Source organism: Siphateles boraxobius, unplaced genomic scaffold, assembly GCF_051911475.1.
Source record: "Siphateles boraxobius isolate OS27281-9 unplaced genomic scaffold, OSU_SipBor_1 279, whole genome shotgun sequence".
Classification (NCBI taxonomy): domain Eukaryota; kingdom Metazoa; phylum Chordata; class Actinopteri; order Cypriniformes; family Leuciscidae; genus Siphateles; species Siphateles boraxobius.
Window position 1 is genome coordinate 1 of NW_027508896.1, and position 24,125 is coordinate 24,125.

General features: G+C 41.7%; 1 protein-coding gene across 1 annotated transcript in view; it reads right to left on the reverse strand.

Annotated features, from left to right (window-relative positions):
- Nucleotides 1-4,559: 4,559 nt before the first annotated feature.
- Nucleotides 4,560-24,125, reverse strand: part of LOC143753360 (uncharacterized) — a 43,036-nt gene continuing 23,470 nt past the window's right edge. Inside the window, exons 69-82 of the mRNA XM_077245686.1 lie at nucleotides 20,723-20,772; nucleotides 20,511-20,640; nucleotides 20,309-20,391; nucleotides 20,103-20,232; nucleotides 17,083-17,273; nucleotides 12,740-12,830; nucleotides 12,489-12,621; nucleotides 12,084-12,271; nucleotides 11,852-12,007; nucleotides 11,603-11,739; nucleotides 11,070-11,218; nucleotides 10,782-10,876; nucleotides 10,110-10,347; nucleotides 4,560-5,197 (exon numbers count right to left, since the gene is read on the reverse strand). Coding sequence (XP_077101801.1) covers nucleotides 5,112-5,197; nucleotides 10,110-10,347; nucleotides 10,782-10,876; nucleotides 11,070-11,218; nucleotides 11,603-11,739; nucleotides 11,852-12,007; nucleotides 12,084-12,271; nucleotides 12,489-12,621; nucleotides 12,740-12,830; nucleotides 17,083-17,273; nucleotides 20,103-20,232; nucleotides 20,309-20,391; nucleotides 20,511-20,640; nucleotides 20,723-20,772 — 1,857 coding nt within the window. The 3' untranslated portion in view covers nucleotides 4,560-5,111. The remainder of the gene's footprint in view (nucleotides 5,198-10,109; nucleotides 10,348-10,781; nucleotides 10,877-11,069; nucleotides 11,219-11,602; nucleotides 11,740-11,851; nucleotides 12,008-12,083; nucleotides 12,272-12,488; nucleotides 12,622-12,739; nucleotides 12,831-17,082; nucleotides 17,274-20,102; nucleotides 20,233-20,308; nucleotides 20,392-20,510; nucleotides 20,641-20,722; nucleotides 20,773-24,125) is intronic.

Sequence of the window (24,125 nt, forward strand, 5' to 3'; positions counted from 1 at the left end):
CATGTATTCCTCTCTTCATCATCTCTGCATGTGTTCCTCTCTTCATCATCTCTGCATGTATTCCTCTCTTCATCATCTCTGCACGTGTTCCTCTCTTCATCATCTCTGCATGTGTTCCTCTCTTCATCATCTCTGCATGTATTCCTCTCTTCATCATCTCTGCACGTATTCCTCTCTTCATCATCTCTGCACGTATTCCTCTCTTCATCATCTCTGCATGTGTTCCTCTCTTCATCATCTCTGCATGTATTCCTCTCTTCATCATCTCTGCACGTATTCCTCTCTTCATCATCTCTGCACGTATTCCTCTCTTCATCATCTCTGCATGTATTCCTCTCTTCATCATCTCTGCATGTGTTCCTCTCTTCATCATCTCTGCACGTATTCCTCTCTTCATCATCTCTGCACGTGTTCCTCTCTTCATCATCTCTGCACGTATTCCTCTCTTCATCATCTCTGCATGTATTCCTCTCTTCATCATCTCTGCATGTGTTCCTCTCTTCATCATCTCTGCATGTATTCCTCTCTTCATCATCTCTGCACGTGTTCCTCTCTTCATCATCTCTGCATGTGTTCCTCTCTTCATCATCTCTGCATGTATTCCTCTCTTCATCATCTCTGCACGTATTCCTCTCTTCATCATCTCTGCACGTATTCCTCTCTTCATCATCTCTGCATGTGTTCCTCTCTTCATCATCTCTGCATGTATTCCTCTCTTCATCATCTCTGCACGTATTCCTCTCTTCATCATCTCTGCATGTATTCCTCTCTTCATCATCTCTGCACGTATTCCTCTCTTCATCATCTCTGCACGTATTCCTCTCTTCATCATCTCTGCATGTATTCCTCTCTTCATCATCTCTGCATGTGTTCCTCTCTTCATCATCTCTGCATGTATTCCTCTCTTCATCATCTCTGCATGTATTCCTCTCTTCATCATCTCTGCACGTATTCCTCTCTTCATCATCTCTGCACGTGTTCCTCTCTTCATCATCTCTGCACGTATTCCTCTCTTCATCATCTCTGCATGTATTCCTCTCTTCATCATCTCTGCATGTGTTCCTCTCTTCATCATCTCTGCACGTGTTCCTCTCTTCATCATCTCTGCATGTATTCCTCTCTTCATCATCTCTGCATGTATTCCTCTCTTCATCATCTCTGCACGTGTTCCTCTCTTCATCATCTCTGCATGTATTCCTCTCTTCATCATCTCTGCATGTATTCCTCTCTTCATCATCTCTGCATGTATTCCTCTCTTCATCATCTCTGCATGTATTCCTCTCTTCATCATCTCTGCATGTATTCCTCTCTTCATCATCTCTGCATGTATTCCTCTCTTCATCATCTCTGCACGTGTTCCTCTCTTCATCATCTCTGCATGTATTCCTCTCTTCATCATCTCTGCATGTATTCCTCTCTTCATCATCTCTGCATGTGTTCCTCTCTTCATCATCTCTGCATGTGTTCCTCTCTTCATCATCTCTGCATGTGTTCCTCTCTTCATCATCTCTGCATGTATTCCTCTCATCATCATCTCTGCACGTATTCCTCTCTTCATCATCTCTGCATGTATTCCTCTCTTCATCATCTCTGCATGTATTCCTCTCTTCATCATCTCTGCATGTGTTCCTCTCTTCATCATCTCTGCATGTATTCCTCTCTTCATCATCTCTGCATGTGTTCCTCTCTTCATCATCTCTGCATGTATTCCTCTCTTCATCATCTCTGCACGTATTCCTCTCTTCATCATCTCTGCACGTGTTCCTCTCTTCATCATCTCTGCATGTGTTCCTCTCTTCATCATCTCTGCACGTGTTCCTCTCTTCATCATCTCTGCATGTGTTCCTCTCTTCATCATCTCTGCACGTATTCCTCTCTTCATCATCTCTGCATGTATTCCTCTCTTCATCATCTCTGCATGTGTTCCTCTCTTCATCATCTCTGCATGTATTCCTCTCTTCATCATCTCTGCATGTGTTCCTCTCTTCATCATCTCTGCACGTATTCCTCTCTTCATCATCTCTGCATGTATTCCTCTCTTCATCATCTCTGCATGTGTTCCTCTCTTCATCATCTCTGCATGTATTCCTCTCTTCATCATCTCTGCATGTATTCCTCTCTTCATCATCTCTGCACGTGTTCCTCTCTTCATCATCTCTGCATGTGTTCCTCTCTTCATCATCTCTGCACGTGTTCCTCTCTTCATCATCTCTGCATGTGTTCCTCTCTTCATCATCTCTGCATGTATTCCTCTCTTCATCATCTCTGCATGTGTTCCTCTCTTCATCATCTCTGCACGTATTCCTCTCTTCATCATCTCTGCATGTATTCCTCTCTTCATCATCTCTGCATGTGTTCCTCTCTTCATCATCTCTGCATGTATTCCTCTCTTCATCATCTCTGCATGTATTCCTCTCTTCATCATCTCTGCACGTATTCCTCTCTTCATCATCTCTGCATGTATTCCTCTCTTCATCATCTCTGCATGTGTTCCTCTCTTCATCATCTCTGCATGTATTCCTCTCTTCATCATCTCTGCACGTATTCCTCTCTTCATCATCTCTGCATGTATTCCTCTCTTCATCATCTCTGCATGTATTCCTCTCTTCATCATCTCTGCATGTGTTCCTCTCTTCATCATCTCTGCACGTATTCCTCTCTTCATCATCTCTGCACGTATTCCTCTCTTCATCATCTCTGCATGTGTTCCTCTCTTCATCATCTCTGCATGTGTTCCTCTCTTCATCATCTCTGCATGTATTCCTCTCTTCATCATCTCTGCATGTGTTCCTCTCTTCATCATCTCTGCATGTGTTCCTCTCTTCATCATCTCTGCATGTATTCCTCTCTTCATCATCTCTGCATGTGTTCCTCTCTTCATCATCTCTGCATGTGTTCCTCTCTTCATCATCTCTGCACGTATTCCTCTCTTCATCATCTCTGCATGTATTCCTCTCTTCATCATCTCTGCATGTGTTCCTCTCTTCATCATCTCTGCATGTGTTCCTCTCTTCATCATCTCTCATCATCTCTGCATGTATTCCTCTCTTCATCATCTCTGCATGTATTCCTCTCTTCATCATCTCTGCACGTATTCCTCTCTTCATCATCTCTGCATGTATTCCTCTCTTCATCATCTCTGCATGTGTTCCTCTCTTCATCATCTCTGCATGTGTTCCTCTCTTCATCATCTCTCATCATCTCTGCATGTATTCCTCTCTTCATCATCTCTGCACGTATTCCTCTCTTCATCATCTCTGCATGTATTCCTCTCTTCATCATCTCTGCATGTATTCCTCTCTTCATCATCTCTCATCATCTCTGCATGTATTCCTCTCTTCATCATCTCTGCATGTGTTCCTCTCTTCATCATCTCTCATCATCTCTGCATGTATTCCTCTCTTCATCATCTCTGCATGTATTCCTCTCTTCATCATCTCTGCATGTATTCCTCTCTTCATCATCTCTCATCATCTCTGCACGTATTCCTCTCTTCATCATCTCTGCACGTATTCCTCTCTTCATCATCTCTGCATGTATTCCTCTCTTCATCATCTCTCATCATCTCTGCATGTATTCCTCTCTTCATCATCTCTGCATGTATTCCTCTCTTCATCATCTCTCATCATCTCTGCATGTATTCCTCTCTTCATCATCTCTCATCATCTCTGCATGTATTCCTCTCTTCATCATCTCTGCATGTATTCCTCTCTTCATCATCTCTGCATGTATTCCTCTCTTCATCATCTCTGCATGTATTCCTCTCTTCATCATCTCTGCATGTGTTCCTCTCTTCATCATCTCTGCATGTGTTCCTCTCTTCATCATCTCTGCATGTGTTCCTCTCTTCATCATCTCTGCACGTATTCCTCTCTTCATCATCTCTGCATGTATTCCTCTCTTCATCATCTCTGCACGTATTCCTCTCTTCATCATCTCTGCACGTGTTCCTCTCTTCATCATCTCTGCACGTATTCCTCTCTTCATCATCTCTGCATGTATTCCTCTCTTCATCATCTCTGCATGTATTCCTCTCTTCATCATCTCTGCATGTATTCCTCTCTTCATCATCTCTGCATGTATTCCTCTCTTCATCATCTCTGCATGTATTCCTCTCTTCATCATCTCTGCATGTATTCCTCTCTTCATCATCTCTGCATGTATTCCTCTCTTCATCATCTCTGCATGTATTCCTCTCTTCATCATCTCTGCTTCTCTTGCCTGTGCTTCATTCCCTCTGCCACTCAAAACTGCTGGAGTAACCCTTGTTCTGAAGAAACCCAATCTCGATACCTCAGTTCTCTCTAATTATCGTCCTATTTCAAGTGTTACCCTTCCTTGCTAAATTACTGCAAAGTACTGTTGCCTCGCAGCTCCAGTCTTTTCTAGTCAGAAAATAATGTTTTTGATCCTTTTTAGTCTGGTTTTGGTCCGCTTCATAATACTGAAACTACACTTACACCTATTTGAGCCCATAATTCAGCACATTTCATTTCTTTTTCTGGTCAACAAACAAATAAAAACACTTAAACATTTACAAATAAATGTAAAAGGGTAAATATAATTTAGAATGTTTTTATTTTATTTATTATTCAGCAGATCACAACAAACAAACATTATTAGATGTCACTTTAATAAGTAGACATTTGATTTAGTGTCATTTATTTGTTATTTATGATTCATGTATAAAGCACAACATAGACTACACACTATTCATAAAAATACACCATAAAAATTCTGCTTTATTTGCATACTACGCGCATATCATTTACATAAAACAGGGTCTAATTATTGTGGTTGTACCTGATTCAGATTCACAATCTAAAAACAAGTAAAATTAGTAAATTGTGTCATGTTTGCATTGACGGAAATTTCTGTAATTTGTTAGAAAACGATTTTCAGTTATTTTAACTAAATGTATTTGAGATTTAGAATTTCATTGGGTCGAATCTTAACAGTGTTGATGTGAGTGAATCAGAAGTGAGCACAGCTTTCTCTCTGAAACATCAGCAGTAAATGACTGATAAATGTGTTTGAATCTAATATGATTTAGTGAAAGTGCAGAAACTCGTGTAAACACTAGACACATAGAGGAAGAGATGATGATGTCATCAGTGCAGCAGCTGCAGGGTCGTCATGGTAACAGCCAATAGGAGCAGCCGCAGAAAGACCGGTGCCTGAACTCTGGATGCAGCGGCTGCAGACACACAGATATTAAGATCAAATTACCGTTTACAAACAAACATTCAGCACATTTCTTCAGTCCGCTGAACTGAGCTTTTCAGAAAGACTAATGGACACTTGACATCTTTAGATCTACATCAGACTAATAACAGGCCAGCAGAAGAGCAGTGCAGCTTGTCCTCATCAGTGCTAGTCTATGTTTGTACTCTATGTTTGTAATCTCTGTAATCTATGTTAGTAATCTATGTTTGTACTCTATGCAATCTATGTTTGTAGTCTATGTTTATAATATATGCAATCTATGTTTGTAGTCTATGTTTGTAATATATGTTTGTAATATATGCAATCTATGTTTGTAGTCTATGTTTGTAATATATGCAATCTATGTTTGTAGTCTATGTTTGTAATATATGTTTGTAATATATGCAATCTATGTTTGTAATATATGTTTGTAATCTCTGTAATCTATGTTTGTAGTCTATGTTTATAATATATGCAATCTATGTTTGTAGTCTATGTTTATAATATATGCAATCTATGTTTGTAGTCTATGTTTGTAATATATGTTTGTAATATATGCAATCTATGTTTGTAGTCTATGTTTGTAATATATGTTTGTAATCTCTGTAATCTATGTTTGTAATATATGCAATCTATGTTTGTAGTCTATGTTTGTAATATATGTTTGTAATCTATGTTACTATGCAGTAGATACTGATGAGCTATTTAAAGTTTATTTAAACTTTATTGAAGTTTATTTACTTCTCGGTGTATCAACGCTCTTGACACTGTTGCATTGTTGAGACTTAAATGTCAGAAAAATAAATCTGAACCTTGCCTGAATAGCAGCACTCGCCACCTAAGACAAATTTGCAGAAGAGCAGAGCGCAGATGGAAAAAGGACAAGCTACAGGTGTCGTATGAGATATTACGCGAGTCTTTAATATCATACCAAAAAGCTGTTAAAACCGCTAAGTCTCATTATTTTTCTGAGATAATAGCGAAAAACTCTGTTTTTAACCCTGTAGGTAATAATTATCTTTCTGAATCTGCTTCTACATGTGAACAATTTCTGAGATTTTTTTGTGGAGAAAATAGCAACAATCAGACAGTCCATACCGCCTTCTACTACTGACCCAGCTGATACTTTCTACTACTGACCCAGCTGATACTCCCGTGGCCATCACGTTTATATCTGTATCCTGTTTAACAGATATAGTTGATAAGCTGAAGCCTACTGTCTCATTTCTTGATATTGTTCCTACATGGTTTTTTAAACAGATATCTCATAATGTCGGGTCATGGACTTTGTCCATCATAAACTTATGCCTTCTCTCAGGTTTTGTTCCAGCTCTATGCAAACATGCCATGGTGAAACCAATATTGAAAAGGCCAAATATGGACATTACTAATTTATCAAATTTTAGACCCATTTCAAATTTAAAGGATCATATCTAAGATCCTTGAGAAAACTGTGTTACTGCAGCTACAACCCTTGATGCGAATGATATCCTTGAAACATTCCAGTCTGGTTTTAGGATTGACCACAGTTATTGCGAGTTTTGAATGATATTTTGTCATCTCTTGATTCTGGGGACTCTGTCATTTTATTGCTTTTAGATCTGAGTGCAGCGTTTGACACTATAGATCATAGAATTGTACCGTCACGCCTTGAAAAGTTGGTGGGCATCTGAGGAAGTGCTCTTAGCTGGTTTAAATCTTATCTTACTAACAGAACCTTTTCAGTTGGCATTGGAGGCTCGGTTTCATCGGTAGCTCCTCTCGCCTGTGGCGTTCCACAAGGCTCCGTTTTGGCACCTACTCTGTTTTCACTATACATGTTACCGCTGGGATCAGTTTTTAGGAGGCACGGAGTGTCATTTCACTTATATGCAGACGATACACAAATCTATCTGCCTTTTCAGCGCACATACAAAGGCCTAGAAACCTTATTTGCTTGTTTGAATGACATAAAATCCTGGATGTCCTCAAATTTTTTACTTTCAAATTCGAGCAAAACTGAGGCTATTGTGTTTTATAGCACACTTTTAATGTTGCAGACATATACTCCGACATCAAACCTCCAGTCAAAAGTCTGGGAGTTACTTTGGATTCCTCCCTCAAGATGGATAAACACATAAACACAGTAGTTAAATCAAGTTTTTTTCATCTGAAACTTTTATCCAGAGTAAAGTCTTTCCTATCACCGAAAGAGCTTGAAAGAGACACACATGTGTTCGTTCTATCCCGCCTGGATTACTGTAATTCCTTATATGCAGGAATATCCCAGTTTTCCATCACGAGGCTTCAAATGGTCCAAAATGCTGCAGGCAGAATCCTGACTGGGGTTCGCAAACATGAACATATTTCCCCTATTTTAAAGTCTCTGAACTGGTTGCCAGTGCGTCATAGAGTCGATTTAAAAATACTGTTGTTTGTTTTTAAATCCTTAAATGGCCTTGCACCCTCTTATTTATCTGAACTTTTAACTTTGAACGCGCCGGTAGGTGTCTACGGTCCACAAGCAGTATAATCTGTCTCAGCCACATGCACCACTGACGTCGAGAGGGGATCGTGCTTTCGCAGTTGTCGGTCCAAGGCTGTGGAATATCCTCCCTGTATCCTCGATATCCTTGTCCTCTGTACATGAGTTTAAATCTAAGTTAAAGTTGTGTCATCTTGACTGGGCATTTCACTAATTCTCAACTATGGTTTTATCCTATTTTAATAGTATTTTGCTCTTCCTTTTATGTTTCCTATACTTATATATATATATATATATATATATTGCCTCGTAAAGCACAGTGGTCAACTTCTGTTGTGTTTATTTGTGCTATATAAATAAATAAAATGAAAATGAAATGAAATGTTTGTAATGTTGTATGTAATCTATGTTTTATCCGATAAGAATACATGCGTATGAACTACTATGGAAACACATTTACTGAATAAATCTCTCAAACCTCATGTGACTTTGCCTCAGCAGAGGCTGTGATTGGATAACTGGACTAACCAGCGGACCAATGGCCCGACTGCAGAAACTTACAGTTTTATTACTGATATTCTGCAACAGTTTCCCAAGAAGGGATGATTCTGTTCTCTTGAACACATGGGTTGGAAACACTGCTTTGTTCAGTAATGTTCTATGAGATATTCCAGTTTTATGCAGGAGATATTGTATGGATGCGCAGTAGGGCTGTCAAAATTACTGAGAAGCTTAATTCACATTTCTTTCTTAAATATTAGCAAAATTCTGATTTTATTCGAATTCTAAAGGCAATATTTAATGTTAGAGGAAGAGAGTGCTGAATTGTCTCTTGTGCCCACAAGAGGGCGCAAGCGAGCACAATAAGCAAACATAAACCAAAATCAAGCTTTTATTGAAATGGAATAACATTAACTTTTTAAAGTGCATTAACTTTTCAAACAATTGTTCTTAAATAAAATATAATTTCCGTAATGTGCATGGAAGGAAATTAGGCTGCAATAGTGGATACAGCTGTGTTCGTGCATCAGTAACCTGAGAAAACACAAACACCAGCCGCTCTTGATCTGAGCGAGTGCTGAGCGCTTTCTGAACACACACTCACACACACACACACACACACACACACACACACACACACACACACACACACACACACACACACACACACACACACACACACACACACACACACACACCTCTGACCGATGTGGTCAATTATGTCTTTGCCAGCCGCGCAATATGTGAATACATACTGATTTTTGCCACTAACTGAGAGGGTTTCCGTCAGCATGAAGCCTTTTACTCAACGCAGCCGCACCGCTGTATACTGTATAAGCTAACAGGAAAACCCGCTGTATACTGTATAAGCTAACAGGAAAACCCGCTGTATACTGTATAAGCTAACTGGAAAACCCGCTGTATACTGTATAAGCTAACTGGAAACCCGCTGTATACTGTATAAGCTAACTGGAAAACCCGCTGTATACTGTATAAGCTAACAGGAAAACCCACTGTATACTGTATAAGCTAACAGGAAAACCCGCTGTATACTGTATAAGCTAACAGGAAAACCCGCTGTATACTGTATAAGCTAACAGGAAAACCCGCTGTATACTGTATAAGCTAACAGGAAAACCCGCTGTATACTGTATAAGCTAACAGGAAAACCCGCTGTATACTGTATAAGCTAACAGGAAAACCCGCTGTATACTGTATAAGCTAACAGGAAAACCCGCTGTATACTGTATAAGCTAACAGGAAAACCCGCTGTATACTGTATAAGCTAACAGGAAAACCCGCTGTATACTGTATAAGCTAACAGGAAAACCCGCTGTATACTGTATAAGCTAACAGGAAAACCCGCTGTATACTGTATAAGCTAACAGGAAAACCCGCTGTATACTGTATAAGCTAACAGGAAAACCCGCTGTATACTGTATAAGCTAACAGGAAAACCCGCTGTATACTGTATAAGCTAACAGGAAAACCCGCTGTATACTGTATAAGCTAACAGGAAAACCCGCTGTATACTGTATAAGCTAACAGGAAAACCCGCTGTATACTGTATAAGCTAACAGGAAAACCCGCTGTATACTGTATAAGCTAACAGGAAAACCCGCTGTATACTGTATAAGCTAACAGGAAAACCCGCTGTATACTGTATAAGCTAACAGGAAAACCCGCTGTATACTGTATAAGCTAACAGGAAAACCCGCTGTATACTGTATAAGCTAACAGGAAAACCCGCTGTATACTGTGTAAGCTAACAGGAAAACCCGCATCGTCATCAAGTCTAGCGCACCGCCACACCAAAACTTAGAATGCATGGTTGTTGTTTTTTTATTTAGACGAATATTGTAAATTGTAATAATGTTTTGCCAGCCCTGATGCGCTGGTGTGTGGGGTGTGTGTGTCACGTGGGGTGTGTGTGTTTCACCTGTGGTGGCGGCGGCTGACGGGGCTTTAGTGCTGCTGGGGCTGGCACTGGTTACACTGGTTACACTGGTTTCAGTGACGCTGGAGTTCCTGCCGCCCGTCAGGCCGATGTTCAGCGAGTCCAGATCCGACTGCAGCTGAAGCCTGATCCACTCCTGCACCGGTGCCGTGTTTTCATATGTCTTCAGATCGCCTACATTCACCCCCAGCAAACCCTTCACATCAGTCACGCGCAGCTCCTGCACACACACACACCAGCTCCTTATTAATAATCAATGAACCATCGACGAACGAGGCTGATCAGGAGCGAGAACAAGCTGATCGAGTTCAGTCTCTGTTCTCTAATGTAATGTAAATGTTTCCTGTGCATTTTACACACGGATTCCCAAACTGTTCTGTCCGCCAAGCCCTTTTGACATTCAAAGTTTGAGGACATGTTATTTAAAACAAACATGTAAGTCATTTTATTTTCCACCACAAGTTACAGAACTAACATTTTTTAACACTTTGAGCTTATAACATATCGAATCCTCAAGCTGTTATTTTTGCAATACTACTGAAATGCTGTAAATTCCTGTCCACAAAGTGAATCTAGCACACACACACTGACCCCACCACACACACACACAGACACACACACAGATAATCCCCAAACGCAGGAGACGAGACTCACGTTGATGATGTTCTGCTTCAGACTCATGAAGGTCGGCACGTCCATACTCACACTGGAGTTTACAAGTCTACGAATAAACGTCGAATCAGCACCACCTGAAAACACACACACACACACACACAAACACACACACACACACACACACACACACACACACACACACACACACACACACACACACACACACACACACACACACACAATCAACCTGACTGCAGAAGTGAGAGATCAGTGTGTGTGTGTGTGTGTGCGCGTGTTTGTGTGTGTATGTGTGTTTGTGTGTCTTACCGAGGTAGTTCTGCAACAGCTGGTACGTCGGGATACTGACGGTGTTTGTATTGCGTGTGTTTGTTGCGCTGAATGCGTTCAGAGCGATACTGAACAGAATCGACTTCTTCTCTGAGCTGCAGTTGGTCAAAGAGAGAGCAGAAGCTCGCCTGAAACACACACACACACACAAACAAACATCCATGTCACACGTATGAGTCTTCAGGTTTAAACTACATTCGTCCAAAAGTCCCAAAAACAAAGAACAACCAACAGGAAAACAGAACAATAAACATTCAAAATAATGTTTTAATAAGCAACAAGTTTAGTTTCAGTGATATAATCTCAGGTGCAGTCGTGGCCTATTGGTTAGAGAGTCAGGCTGGTGACCCGAAGGTTGCGGGTTTGATTTTCAAAACCGGCAGGAAATGACAGAGCTTGTGTGTGTGTGTGTGTGTGTGTGTGTGTGTGTGTGTGTGTGTGTGTGTGTGTGTGTGTGTGTGTGTGTGTGTGTGTGTGTGTGTGTGTGTGTGTGTGTGTGTGTGTGTACTCACTCCACACTGGCGGCCGTGATGTTGTTCAGCACACTCGCGCTCAGCACACACAGGTTAGTTCCTCCCAGTGCGTTCAGCTCGTTCGTGCCGAGAGTGTTTCCACTCACACTGAGATACTTACTGACCAGCAGCTGGACCTGAGAGAGACACACACATCAGAACACTGAACCGGAACCAGAGCGACTTCATGACGCTTGGTTCTGCTGAAACACACACACACACACACACACACACACACACACACTGTACCATCTCAGGGTCCCAGTCTCCATTGCGCTGGTTCATCAGAGACGAGAGCGTGTCGATCTTCGTCACGTTCCACTTTCTGACATCATCAGGTGTGGCTGTGCGGGAGGCGGAGCCTAAAACCTGCAGCACCTCGTCAGACAGTCTGTCAGGATACGCCTGCGGGCGGGGAAAACATGGCGTTTCTATGGCAACACTGTGATTGACAGCGCAGTGTTCAGGTGTGTGTTGTTACCTGGTTGAGTTTGTCCAGGACGATCCTCTGGTAGCTCCTGTCGTGAACTCGATCAGTGATGGCCTCCAGGTTGTCCTTCACGGTTCGGACGCTCAAACACGCAGTAAACTGCGCCACGTCGTAGGCGAACGGAAACATGTCACTGTAAACCTGAACCTGCTGTATTTCTCCAGCAGTACATGTTGTTTCTACAGGAGACGAGGGGAAACACACCAATGCAGCTTCAGGAACATTAGACCTGCTCAGCGAATAATGTAGTGTGATTATAGTGATGTCGGACTCATGGCAGGGGTTAAATCTGATCTAGACTAGTGTTTGTGTCCTGTTGGTTTTGCTGTGTTTACACTTTTTCTGCTAGGTAAATAACTAAACTTTACAGTGATAATGTTTTGTGGTATCTCTCACCTGCGGATCTCTTCATTTTGACTCGTGTGATTTTGTTGACCTCATTCATCATGTTCAGGATCTTCGTTTCTGAAGCCTTGTCATTCTTCCTCAGGTCACGGATAAACGTCTTCAGAAACCTCTGCTTGTTTTCCTGATAACACACACACACACACACACACACACACACACACACACACACACACACACACAGAGTTATCAGTGAAGCACACAAACAGCCGTGTGTTCACCTGTGTTTACTCGTACTCTACCTGTGTGAATTTGTCCCAGATGTTTGCGGTGACGTACAACGGCAGGATCCCCAGGTTCTCCAGAGTCGCTCTGTTCCAGCTGTTTGAAGATCTGAGAGGAACATCTCACATCATATAATGACAGCAGAAGTGTGTGATATGTATTGCTTTAAGGCCCGTTTACATCAAGAACCATAACTATTAGGGCTGGGATAATCTATTGATGCATCACGATTCATGGATTGATTCTGAGCTTATTTTTTAACAGGAGATGAATAAATATAAATGTAGATGGCGCTCTAGACTAGTTTTTAACAGCAGATGGCGCTCTAGACTAGTTTTAACAGCAGATGGCGCTCTAGGCTAGTTTTTAACAGCAGATGGCGCTCTAGGCTAGTTTGAACAGCAGATGGCGCTCTAGGCTAGTTTTTAACAGCAGATGGCACTCTAGGCTAGTTTTTAATAGCAGATGGCGCTCTAGGCTAGTTTTAACAGCAGATGGCGCTCTAGGCTAGTTTTTAACAGCAGATGGCGCTCTAGGCTAGTTTTTAACAGCAGATGGCGCTATAGACTAGTTTTTAACAGCAGATGGCGCTCTAGGCTAGTTTTTAACAGCAGATGGCACTCTAGGCTAGTTTTAACAGCAGATGGCGCTCTAGGCTAGTTTTTAACAGCAGATGGCGCTCTAGACTAGTTTTAACAGCAGATGGCGCTCTAGACTAGTTTTAACAGCAGATGGCGCTCTAGGCTAGTTTTTAACAGCAGATGGCGCTCTAGACTAGTTTATAACAGCAGATGGCGCTCTAGACTAGTTTTGAACAGCAGATGGCGCTCTAGACTAGTTTTAACAGCAGATGGCGCTCTAGACTAGTTTTAACAGCAGATGGCGCTCTAGACTAGTTTTTAACAGCAGATGGCGCTCTAGGCTAGTTTTGAACAGCAGATGGCGCTCTAGGCTAGTTTTTAACAGCAGATGGCGCTCTAGGCTAGTTTTAACAGCAGATGGCGCTCTAGGCTAGTTTTAACAGCAGATGGCGCTCTAGGCTAGTTTTGAACAGCAGATGGCGCTCTAGGCTAGTTTTTAACAGCAGATGGCGCTCTAGGCTAGTTTTAACAGCAGATGGCGCTCTAGGCTAGTTTTTAACAGCAGATGGCTCTCTAGGCTAGTTTTGAACAGCAGATGGCGCTCTAGGCTAGTGTTTAACAGCAGATGGCGCCTCTAGACTAGTTTTAACAGCAGATGGCGCTCTAGACTAGTTTTAACAGCAGATGGCACTCTAGACTAGTTTTAACAGCAGATGGCGCTCTAGACTAGTTTAAACAGCAGATGGCGCTCTAGACTAGTTTTAACAGCAGATGGCGCTCTAGACTAGTTTTGTACAGCAGATGGCGCTCTAGACTAGTTTTAACAGCAGATGGCGCTCTAGACTAGTTTTAACAGCAGATGGCGCTCTAGACTAGTTTTAACAGCAGATGATGCTCTAGACTAGTTCTAACAGCAGATGGCACTCTAGACTAGTTTTAACAGCAGATGGTGCTCTAGACTAGTTTTAACAGCAGATAGCACTCTAGACTAGTTTTAACAGCAGATGGCGCTCTTGACTAGTTTTAACAGCAGATGGCGCTCTAGACTAGTTTAAACAGCAGATGGCACTCTAGACTAGTTTTAACAGCAGATGGCGCTCTAGACTAGTTTTGTACAGCAGATGGCGCTCTAGACTAGTTTTAACAGCAGATGGCGCTCTAGACTAGTTTTAACAGCAGATGGCGCTCTAGACTAGTTTTAACAGCAGATGGCACTCTAGGCTAGTTTTGAACAGCAGATGGCGCTCTAGACTAGTTTTAACAGCAGATGGCGCTCTAGACTAGTTTTGTACAGCAGATGGCGCTCTAGACTAGTTTTAACAGCAGATGGCGCTCTAGGCTAGTTTTGTACAGCAGATGGCGCTCTAGACTAGTTTTAACAGCAGATGGCGCTCTAGACTAGTTTAAACAGCAGATGGCACTCTAGACTAGTTTTAACAGCAGATGGCGCTCTAGACTAGTTTTAACAGCAGATGGCACTCTAGGCTAGTTTTGAACAGCAGATGGCGCTCTAGACTAGTTTTGAACAGCAGATGGCGCTCTAGACTAGTTTCAACAGCAGATGGCGCTCTAGGCTAGTTTTGTACAGCAGATGGCGCTCTAGACTAGTTTTAACAGCAGATGGCGCTCTAGGCTAGTTTTAACAGCAGATGGCGCTCTAGGCTAGTTTTAACAGCAGATGGCGCTCTAGGCTAGTTTTAACAGCAGATGGCGCTCTAGGCTAGTTTTAACAGCAGATGGCGCTCTAGGCTAGTTTTTAACAGCAGATGGCGCTCTAGGCTAGTTTTAACAGCAGATGGCGCTCTAGGCTAGTTTTAACAGCAGATGGCGCTCTAGGCTAGTTTTAACAGCAGATGGCGCTCTAGACTAGTTTAACAGCAGATGGCGCTCTAGACTAGTTTTAACAGCAGATGGCACTCTAGACTAGTTTTAACAGCAGATGGCGCTCTAGACTAGTTTTGAACAGCAGATGGCGCTCTAGACTAGTTTCAACAGCAGATGGCGCTCTAGGCTAGTTTTGTACAGCAGATGGCGCTCTAGACTAGTTTTAACAGCAGATGGCGCTCTAGGCTAGTTTTAACAGCAGATGGCGCTCTAGGCTAGTTTTAACAGCAGATGGCGCTCTAGGCTAGTTTTAACAGCAGATGGCGCTCTAGGCTAGTTTTTAACAGCAGATGGCGCTCTAGGCTAGTTTTTAACAGCAGATGGTGCTCTAGACTAGTTTTAACAGCATATGGCACTCTAGACTAGTTTTGTACAGCAGATGGCGCTCTAGGCTAGTTTTAACAGCAGATGGCGCTCTAGGCTAGTTTTAACAGCAGATGGCGCTCTAGGCTAGTTTTAACAGCAGATGGTGCTCTAGGCTAGTTTTAACAGCAGATGGCGCTCTAGGCTAGGTTTTAACAGCAGATGGCGCTCTAGGCTAGTTTTGTACAGCAGATGGCGCTCTAGACTAGTTTTGTACAGCAGATGGCGCTCTAGACTAGTTTTAACAGCAGATGGCGCTCTAGGCTAGTGTTTAACAGCAGATGGCGCACTAGGCTAGTTTTAACAGCAGATGGTGCTCTAGGCTAGTTTTAACAGCAGATGGCGCTCTAGGCTAGTTTTTAACAGCAGATGGTGCTCTAGGCTAGTTTTAACAGCAGATGGCGCTCTAGGCTAGTTTTTAACAGCAGATGGTGCTCTAGGCTAGTTTTAACAGCAGATGGCGCTCTAGGCTAGTTTTAACAGCAGATGGCGCTCTAGGCTAGTTTTAACAGCAGATGGTGCTCTAGGCTAGTTTTAACAGCAGATGGCGCTCTAGGCTAGTTTTAACAGCAGATGGCACTCTAGGCTAGTTTTGTATAGCAGATGGCGCTCTAGACTAGTTTTGTACAGCAGATGGCGCTCTAGACTAGTTTTAACAGCAGATGGCGCTCTAGGCTAGTGTTTAACAGCAGATGGCGCACTAGGCTAGTTTTAACAGCAGATGGTGCTCTAGGCTAGTTTTAACAGCAGATGGCGCTCTAGGCTAGTTTTTAACAGCAGATGGTGCTCTAGGCTAGTTTTAACAGCAGATGGCACTCTAGGCTAGTTTTAACAGCAGATGGCGCTCTAGGCTAGTTTTGTACAGCAGATGGCGCTCTAGACTAGTTTTAACAGCAGATGGCGCTCTAGGCTAGTGTTTAACAGCAGATGGCACTCTAGGCTAGTTTTAACAGCAGATGGCACTCTAGGCTAGTTTTGTACAGCAGATGGCGCTCTAGACTAGTTTTAACAGCAGATGGCGCTCTAGGCTAGTGTTTAACAGCAGATGGCACTCTAGGCTAGTTTTGTACAGCAGATGGCGCTCTAGGCTAGTTTTAACAGCAGATGGCGCTCTAGACTAGTTTTAACAGCAGATAGAACTCTAGGCTAGTTTTTTTAAGAAGAGCGCTTGTACGTTCGGCTGAGTCTGAGAATGTACTTGCACCTCAGAATGCTTTTAAGACGCGAGATTAATGTAAACATCCACTGCAAACACTGTAATTCGCTTCAACCTTTTCAAACTTTATGAATGATTATTTTATAGAAGTGGTTCAAGTGGTGTGTGTAAGGCATTGGAAGCAAGCAGAGGAACGACTGTTTCTAGAGCACACACTTCATTTATTTACGTTCAATATTTTTAATGCGTTAAACTAAAAAAATGCATTAACGAGTTAATTTTGACAGCCCTATTTAAACAATATATTTACCGCTGTCGGTATAGTTATGGTCCTTGGTGGGAACGGCTTTAGTGGCGTGTGCGAGTGAGTTTGTACCCGTAGCTGGTGTTTCCTCCCAGTAGGACACTCTCGAGCGCAGAGATCTGCTGAGATGATAGATCCTGACACTGTTTGAGTTTCTCCAGCACGTATGGGTCTGAGTTCTGGATGTAGTCGGTGCTCAGGAAGCAGCACATGCCGCCCAGAACATCCAGCTGCGCCTGAGTGATGCTGAACCCCGAGATCCCCTGAAACACCACAACACTTCATGCTAACTAATGCTGATCAATGCAGCCTTACTGTAAAGTGTTACCATTTTAACTCAATGAATATTGTTCCATATCTGAACCATGTTCATACTTTTTAACTGAATACGTTTAATTGTTTTCACTATGAACAGATTTATGCTGATTCTAAGCAATTAGAATTTATATATGACTGACAAACATGAATCGCATTAAAGGTGCAGTGTGTGATTTTTAGCGGTATCTATTGGTGAGGTTACGAATTGCAGCCAACAAAAGTTTGGGTGGCCGACAGGAAGTGATGTCATCGTCTGAGACAGCAGAGAGTAGCCAGTTAAACAATGAGGCTTCTTTACAAGGATAAATTAAGAAATTATGTTTACTTAATTATTCAGTAAAACTATATGTGACCGGTCACGGAAACTAGGGATATAAGTCGGTTCTGGGGCATTTTGAGTTATTCATAGATTCTGAAAGTGTAGTTTCCAAGCTTTCCAACGATGTGTAACACATGGAAATCTGATAATATGTGTAGAAGATATGGCCATTTAAAGGTAGGCACTCAAAAAAGCTAAAAGGTTAGATAACGGCCTCTAAAGATTGTGCAGTTCTCACCTCTCTCTGCTGCTAGGAGTGACAACATGGCTCATTTACATCTCATTTAGATAAGCCATACCCCCTGTAAAGCTCCCCCTGTGCTTTACAGCTTTTTTTTCATTCCTGAGCTAGCTAATAACAATAGGTAGGTATGGGAAGGTCTAAACATGGACTAAACATGAGTAACGTGTACGTGTTCTTCGACAAACTTTAATGTTTATGGAAACTCACCCCCAGGACCGGCGAATGCACTTCTGCCGCTCTAGGCGAAAAACAATTGTGCCGCCCCTCTATTTGCAACGTATACCAGCAACAACACACAAAGACCAATATGCCATATACATATAACGCAAAACTAGCAACAACACACAAAGACAAATAAGCCATAAGCCTACATATAAAGCAAACAGTGCGCAACGCGCGTGTGCCCAATATTAAAATTAAATATTAAAGTTTATGCAGGAGGCAAATGCCGGCTGGCATTTTTCTTTAAAGAGTTATGGCAGGAATTTTCCAAATAATCACATTTCACCTCCTCAAATTACTGTTGCAAATCTCTTTACACCACTTTCTTATGTGCGTATACACACGTATACACACACAAATGAAATGTCCGCAAGCACATTATATCATCAGCAGGTTCAGCATCTTAAATAATGACTAAAGAGCAAATGAAGCTTAACTTACGTTTCAAAAACGCGCACGGCGGGCCTTCATCGCAGCAAAGGTCTTAACTGCATCCTCTATTTCGATTCTCTGTGCCAGTTCATGTTCTATGGAGATTGTTGCCAGTCCATTAACTCTGTTCCCTGTTCACAAAACGTTCCCCATTCAAAGCAACCGGTACGTCACATATGAAACAGCCAGACACCGCTGTCAGCGAGCCGAGCCGCCGTATTCAATTATGGGGGCGCGCCGCACCCATACCTACGGTTCAGTTTGCCGAGCCCACGAAGTGCGGCGATCGGAACCCGGAGGCCATTCTGCCCCTAGCTGTACATGTAAAAGCATGGGAAGCGTTTCCAGGGATATCAGAATGCAAAGGGGCCATAGGGTACCTCCTCTGAGCGAGTCTGGCTTCTACAGCCGGTTCTATGGCCCCTTTGCACAACAGTTTCGCTATTTCAGCACGGCTTGTCGAAGAAGTGCGGCGAAAACATTTTCGGTGTAACTGCCACGGTTCAGCTCGTCTGCGACAATCTTTGCGGCGGCCATCTTCATTGAATTTTGATATCAGATAGAGCCGGCCAGAGCACAGCATAATAAGTAGCCATGTGGTTCACTTGGAGGGCGGGGGCAAAAGCCGGCTTATCCAGTATGGATACACACACAGACAATGACACACCACGCCCCTACTGCATGCTAGAATCTCCGAAAACAAGCCGATTTCAACCTCAAAATGTAAGCTTTTAAATATACCAATACTGCTATCTCAAACATGGAGAGGCTTCTTCGTGATCTCAACTAACAGATTCTGCAAAAAATTGAAAAAACCAATTTAAAAAAAAAAACGCTTCTTTCTCATTTTGCTCGAAAGTTGTGCTGCCGACTTGTGTCCCTAGTTTCCGTGATCGGTCACATATGTTATTGCGAATATTATTGTTACTTGTTCATCATTGTGTCAGTGTTTTATTCGCTGAACTAAGCTTGCTTCCTCGCACGAAGAGCAACATAGTAACGAAACGCGTTTGTCCGTTTAGGGCCACCGTAGAAACATGTCGACGCATTTCAATGATCGGGAACCCGCGGTGTGTGTAGACAGAAACTGCTCATTCTAAGGTAATACAAATATAACGGTTCATTAAGTAAGGTCTTTATACACCACTGAAAACTTCTTTTTCAAGGTAGTGAGGAAACGCGCTCTGTAGCGCTGTGTGTTCGCTGTCGGCTACGCTAGAAACATGACCACACAATATGTCGACCTCCATAGAAGGGGGCGCCCGCGGTTATGGAGATATAAATGTCTCATTCTAAGCTAATAAAAACATAACGGTTGCAAAGGTCTTTATACACCAATGAAAACATAGTTATGGATCTTATATTGCATTTCTGTCAATAGATCCTCAGAAATATTACACATTTCACCTTTAAGTTTATTAGTTTGTTTATGTTAAAATTGTGTGATTCAAAGTGATGGAAATTTTATGTGCAATTCAAATGCATGCGTATTTTTGGACTGTATACATGAATATAAAAAAGCTGAAATATGATCCTGATGTGTGTGTTTGCGCTCACCAGACACTCCCTGGCGCTGCTGAACAGGACTTGCTTCTTGAAGGACAGAGCGCCGGACAGCACAGAGAAGTTGGCCGTTCCCAGAGATGAGAAATACGAGCGGCACAGAGATCTGTCAATCATTGAGTAACTGCAACACAAACAAGCGTGTGATGAGCCAGTCTTCACCAACTCCTCCATGAGCACCAATAATCCTGCTGACGTACTTGTAGTAGATGAGCACTTCGGCGGGATACTGAGAGAAGGCGTTCAGGTCAGCACTCTTGATGTAGTAGTACATGCAGGTCAGCTGAAGGAGACACACACACACACACACACACACACACACATCTGAGCCTCTTTAAATATCAAAGCTGAAGAGTTTGAGATCCACCAGAGCAGATTTCTGAGAAGAGTGTGTGCGTTCACCTGTGACTCCTGCAGGACGAGCGTCTGGTTGACTCGCTGCCGGCAGCCGCGGATCAGACTCATGATTTTACTAGTGCTGAAGCTCTGGATTCGTGAACAGGTGAAACCCTGCAGCACCTGGAAGGACATGCTGCACAAACACCAACATACGCTCAGAACTAAAGCCTCACCACCCAGTCTGACTAATAATAATGATAACTCTATTCACTCACGCGTCCGGGTCGCTGAACTCCGTGGCGACGGTTTCGAACAGCAAAACGGCCTGAGAGGAAGAGAATTTCAAGCATGTAATTTACGTTTCTAACAGAACATGCACTCTTAGAAAAAAGGTTACAAGGGGTTCTGTGTAGATCTTCAGCGTTCCTGAGGAGTGTCTTATAGACGCCCTATTATGCTTCACATCTTCATCTTTCTTTAATGTGTAATGTTGCTGTTTGAGCATGAAAAAATGTTTCCAAAGTCCCTCCAGCGGGAGTTATAATGTATATCAGTGTCAGTGTTTCTAACTCATGAAACGCCTCCATTGTATCTTGAGTTTCTTCCGGGAACGATCACAATATTCCTCATTTAAATAATTAATATGCAGAATAAAGGGGCGGGCCTGGTTGAGTTAGTTAGTAGTGTGTTAAACTGGCGGTTATGGTAAGGGGCGGGACATTTCCCAAACACACTCGAAGCCCTCGACCAATCACAACACACTGATCCAGCTGACCAATCAGAGCACAGTGTGCTTTTCAGAAGGAGGGGCTTCATAGAGACAGGAAGTAAACAGAGCGTTACTGACAGACTGGGAAGAGAGGAGCCGCAACAATGGCTAATCAGAGCACGCAGACGAAGCTCAATAAACGTGTTATCTTGCTTTCTGAGGCAGATCCCGCTGTTTTCAAACTCAGTCGTGTAAGACAGTTCTGGGAGGAAATTATACCGAACCACTTTGACAACAGAGTTTGCTCAGGCATTTCAGATGCTGTGTGATGAGATCGGTCCGTTGTTGGTCCAGTTATGCCGTCCCATCGCAGTCACATGATTTTTTTGATGTCCATCGAGGAATTTGTTTGGTAAATGTTTCCATCGTAGTTTGTGCATATGTTTTCTTAATGGATAAAAAATGTATCCGACTCATTTGAGCTTATATGTTTTTATGCAAATTTTTTGAATTTATACATATTGGCGTTTCCATCAAGCGTTTTTTTATGCAATATCCCAAAATATGCATAAAAAAGGTGGATAGCAACAAAGCTAATGATAAATATGGGGAAAATAACGTTTCTGAACATTCAAGCATGAAAACCTGTGCTTGTAGAGCCTAAAAACAACATCAAGACTTCGTAAAAGGGCATAATAGGTCCTGTTTAAATTAGAGGCGGAGCTACGGGTGGGCCTAGGCCAGATTGACAGCTTGCCCACCCAGTCAGGTCCAGGGAAATACAATTTCTTTTTGATAATACAATTTTCTAGCGTTAAACAATTCTTGAATAATTATTGTAAATGTGATTTGTTTTTTCATGCATTAAAACTCTATCCTAATATTAATAAGAACATGTTAATTCGTCTCGTCAGTTACGTCACACGCCAGAGCACAGTAGTAATGTTCTTCTTCGCGCAAATATCCGGATTTCAACTAGCAGCGCCCTTTTTATGTTATTACAAAAATGGCTAAACCGCTATGTATGATGCATTTAATAAAGAAAAACATCTTGACAAAGATGACAGGACGCCGTAACAACTTGACACTTTTGTCGTTTGAAAAGAGAACTAAGAGATAGGCTAATTAGTTTACGACTATATCAACCTCTTCAATTCAAACGCAGCCGACTCTGACGTGTTTAGAACAAACATCAGCCATGCAAGGTTAGCTATGGGTTTTTAGTCTGGCCCGCCGTGGCATGGTTATGCAATACTTTTTGCATGTGATATTTGTGAGCAAGGGGTTTTCTGAAATGTAAACATATAAGCCACATGTATGACCGGTTACAGATACAGGATTCACACATTGTAATTTCTCTTCCTGATATAACTTAGTTGTTAGTCAGGACTCGGGTCTCTCTCTCCTGCTTTGTTTTTGTTTTCCTTTTTCACGTGATCGCACCGAGCTGTAGCACTTAAAGCTTAAGATGAGTGTTAAAGGTGAAGTATGTCGTTTCTGCTACTACAGTAGTGGTATCCAGTGGAATTACACAAATAAAGCAACATGTCAAGCCCCTCTGCCAGGGTAACGGATTCCCCTTTAGTCGGCTCGGCTCGGCTCGACTCGGCTGCCGACTGTTTAAAAGTAGATTTTCAATAAATGCATTGTTGATTTGAATCCTTCGCTTCTGGGTCCTCTCGTTGCAGAACTTGGCAGTGCTTATACTGTAAGCCACCTTGCCATTCCCAAGTGCTACAAAATTCATTTTAAATAAATGCATCAAGATATAAATTATTAAATTAGTTGTAAATTAAATATATTTAAATACTAATACAGAAAGAAAAGAATAATAAATTGACTTGGGTATACGGTATAGTATATAACTATTATTTGTAATAGTTACAGTATACAGTATATAACTATTATTTGCTCTAACGTTCACACAAAAACTGAACCTGATCACAACAGAGATAAACACACATACTCTTCTGAGGTTTATACTGTAGCCTTGTGTAATTAAAATGTATTAAAGCTGAAATCCTAAAAAAAATACAAATGAAACATAGGCTAACTTTTCCTGGGAAACTGCCGTACGCTCGCGTGTTTGTAGCAATTCAAGGCCAAGATTGAACATTTTCCGTTTGTTTCTCGTCAAACCCAGTATACATTCAAAGCAAATATAGCACGATTTGCATGGGATTATTTTATGACATTTGAATCTTTTTTTTTTTTTTTTAACTGCATGAAAGCACAGCAGGGATTTTTTTAAATGTATTTTTGTGTTCCGAAAACAATAAGGTAATAAGGCTTTAAAACAACATCAAGCTGAGTAAATAATTACTGAATTTCCATTTTTGTGTGAACTGTCCCAAAGACAGTCACAGAAAAATAGTGAAGGGGTAAATAAACTTTAGACGATAAAATACATGGTTTGCTAAGCGACGGTTTAGTGCGAATTCACTAATTTATGAGATCTCTATTTCACCTTTTTTTTTTTTTTATCGTAAGGGAGTTTTTATTCAGTCATAATATGCCTGTTACCAGGTTATTTCCAAATATGTGATTATTTTTTTAATTATATATTTAGGGTTTTTAAATGGGTTGGTGCTGTTGGTTAATGTTGTAACTGCGGTTTTGTCTTGTTCTTTTCTGCCGTTTTTGACTTACTTGAATTATTATTTTCACATAATACTGTTAGATTAAATACCGGCATGTGAACTTGCAAACCTTGACTTTTAGTGAATTGGTGCCACTGAGGGATGGGCCATCATTTTTTTTCTGCTAAATTAAGGCAGTAGAAAAACATTGGATGATGTGAATTATCCCGGTCCACCCATCATCTACTTTCTGCCTCCGCCACTGGTTTAAATTATAATATACTTTCATATTTAATCATTTTTTTCTGTTTTTTCTGTGAAGCTGTTTAATTCACAACATTTTATTAATATAAAAATGGATTTGTAACAAAATAATTAATTACAACTAAA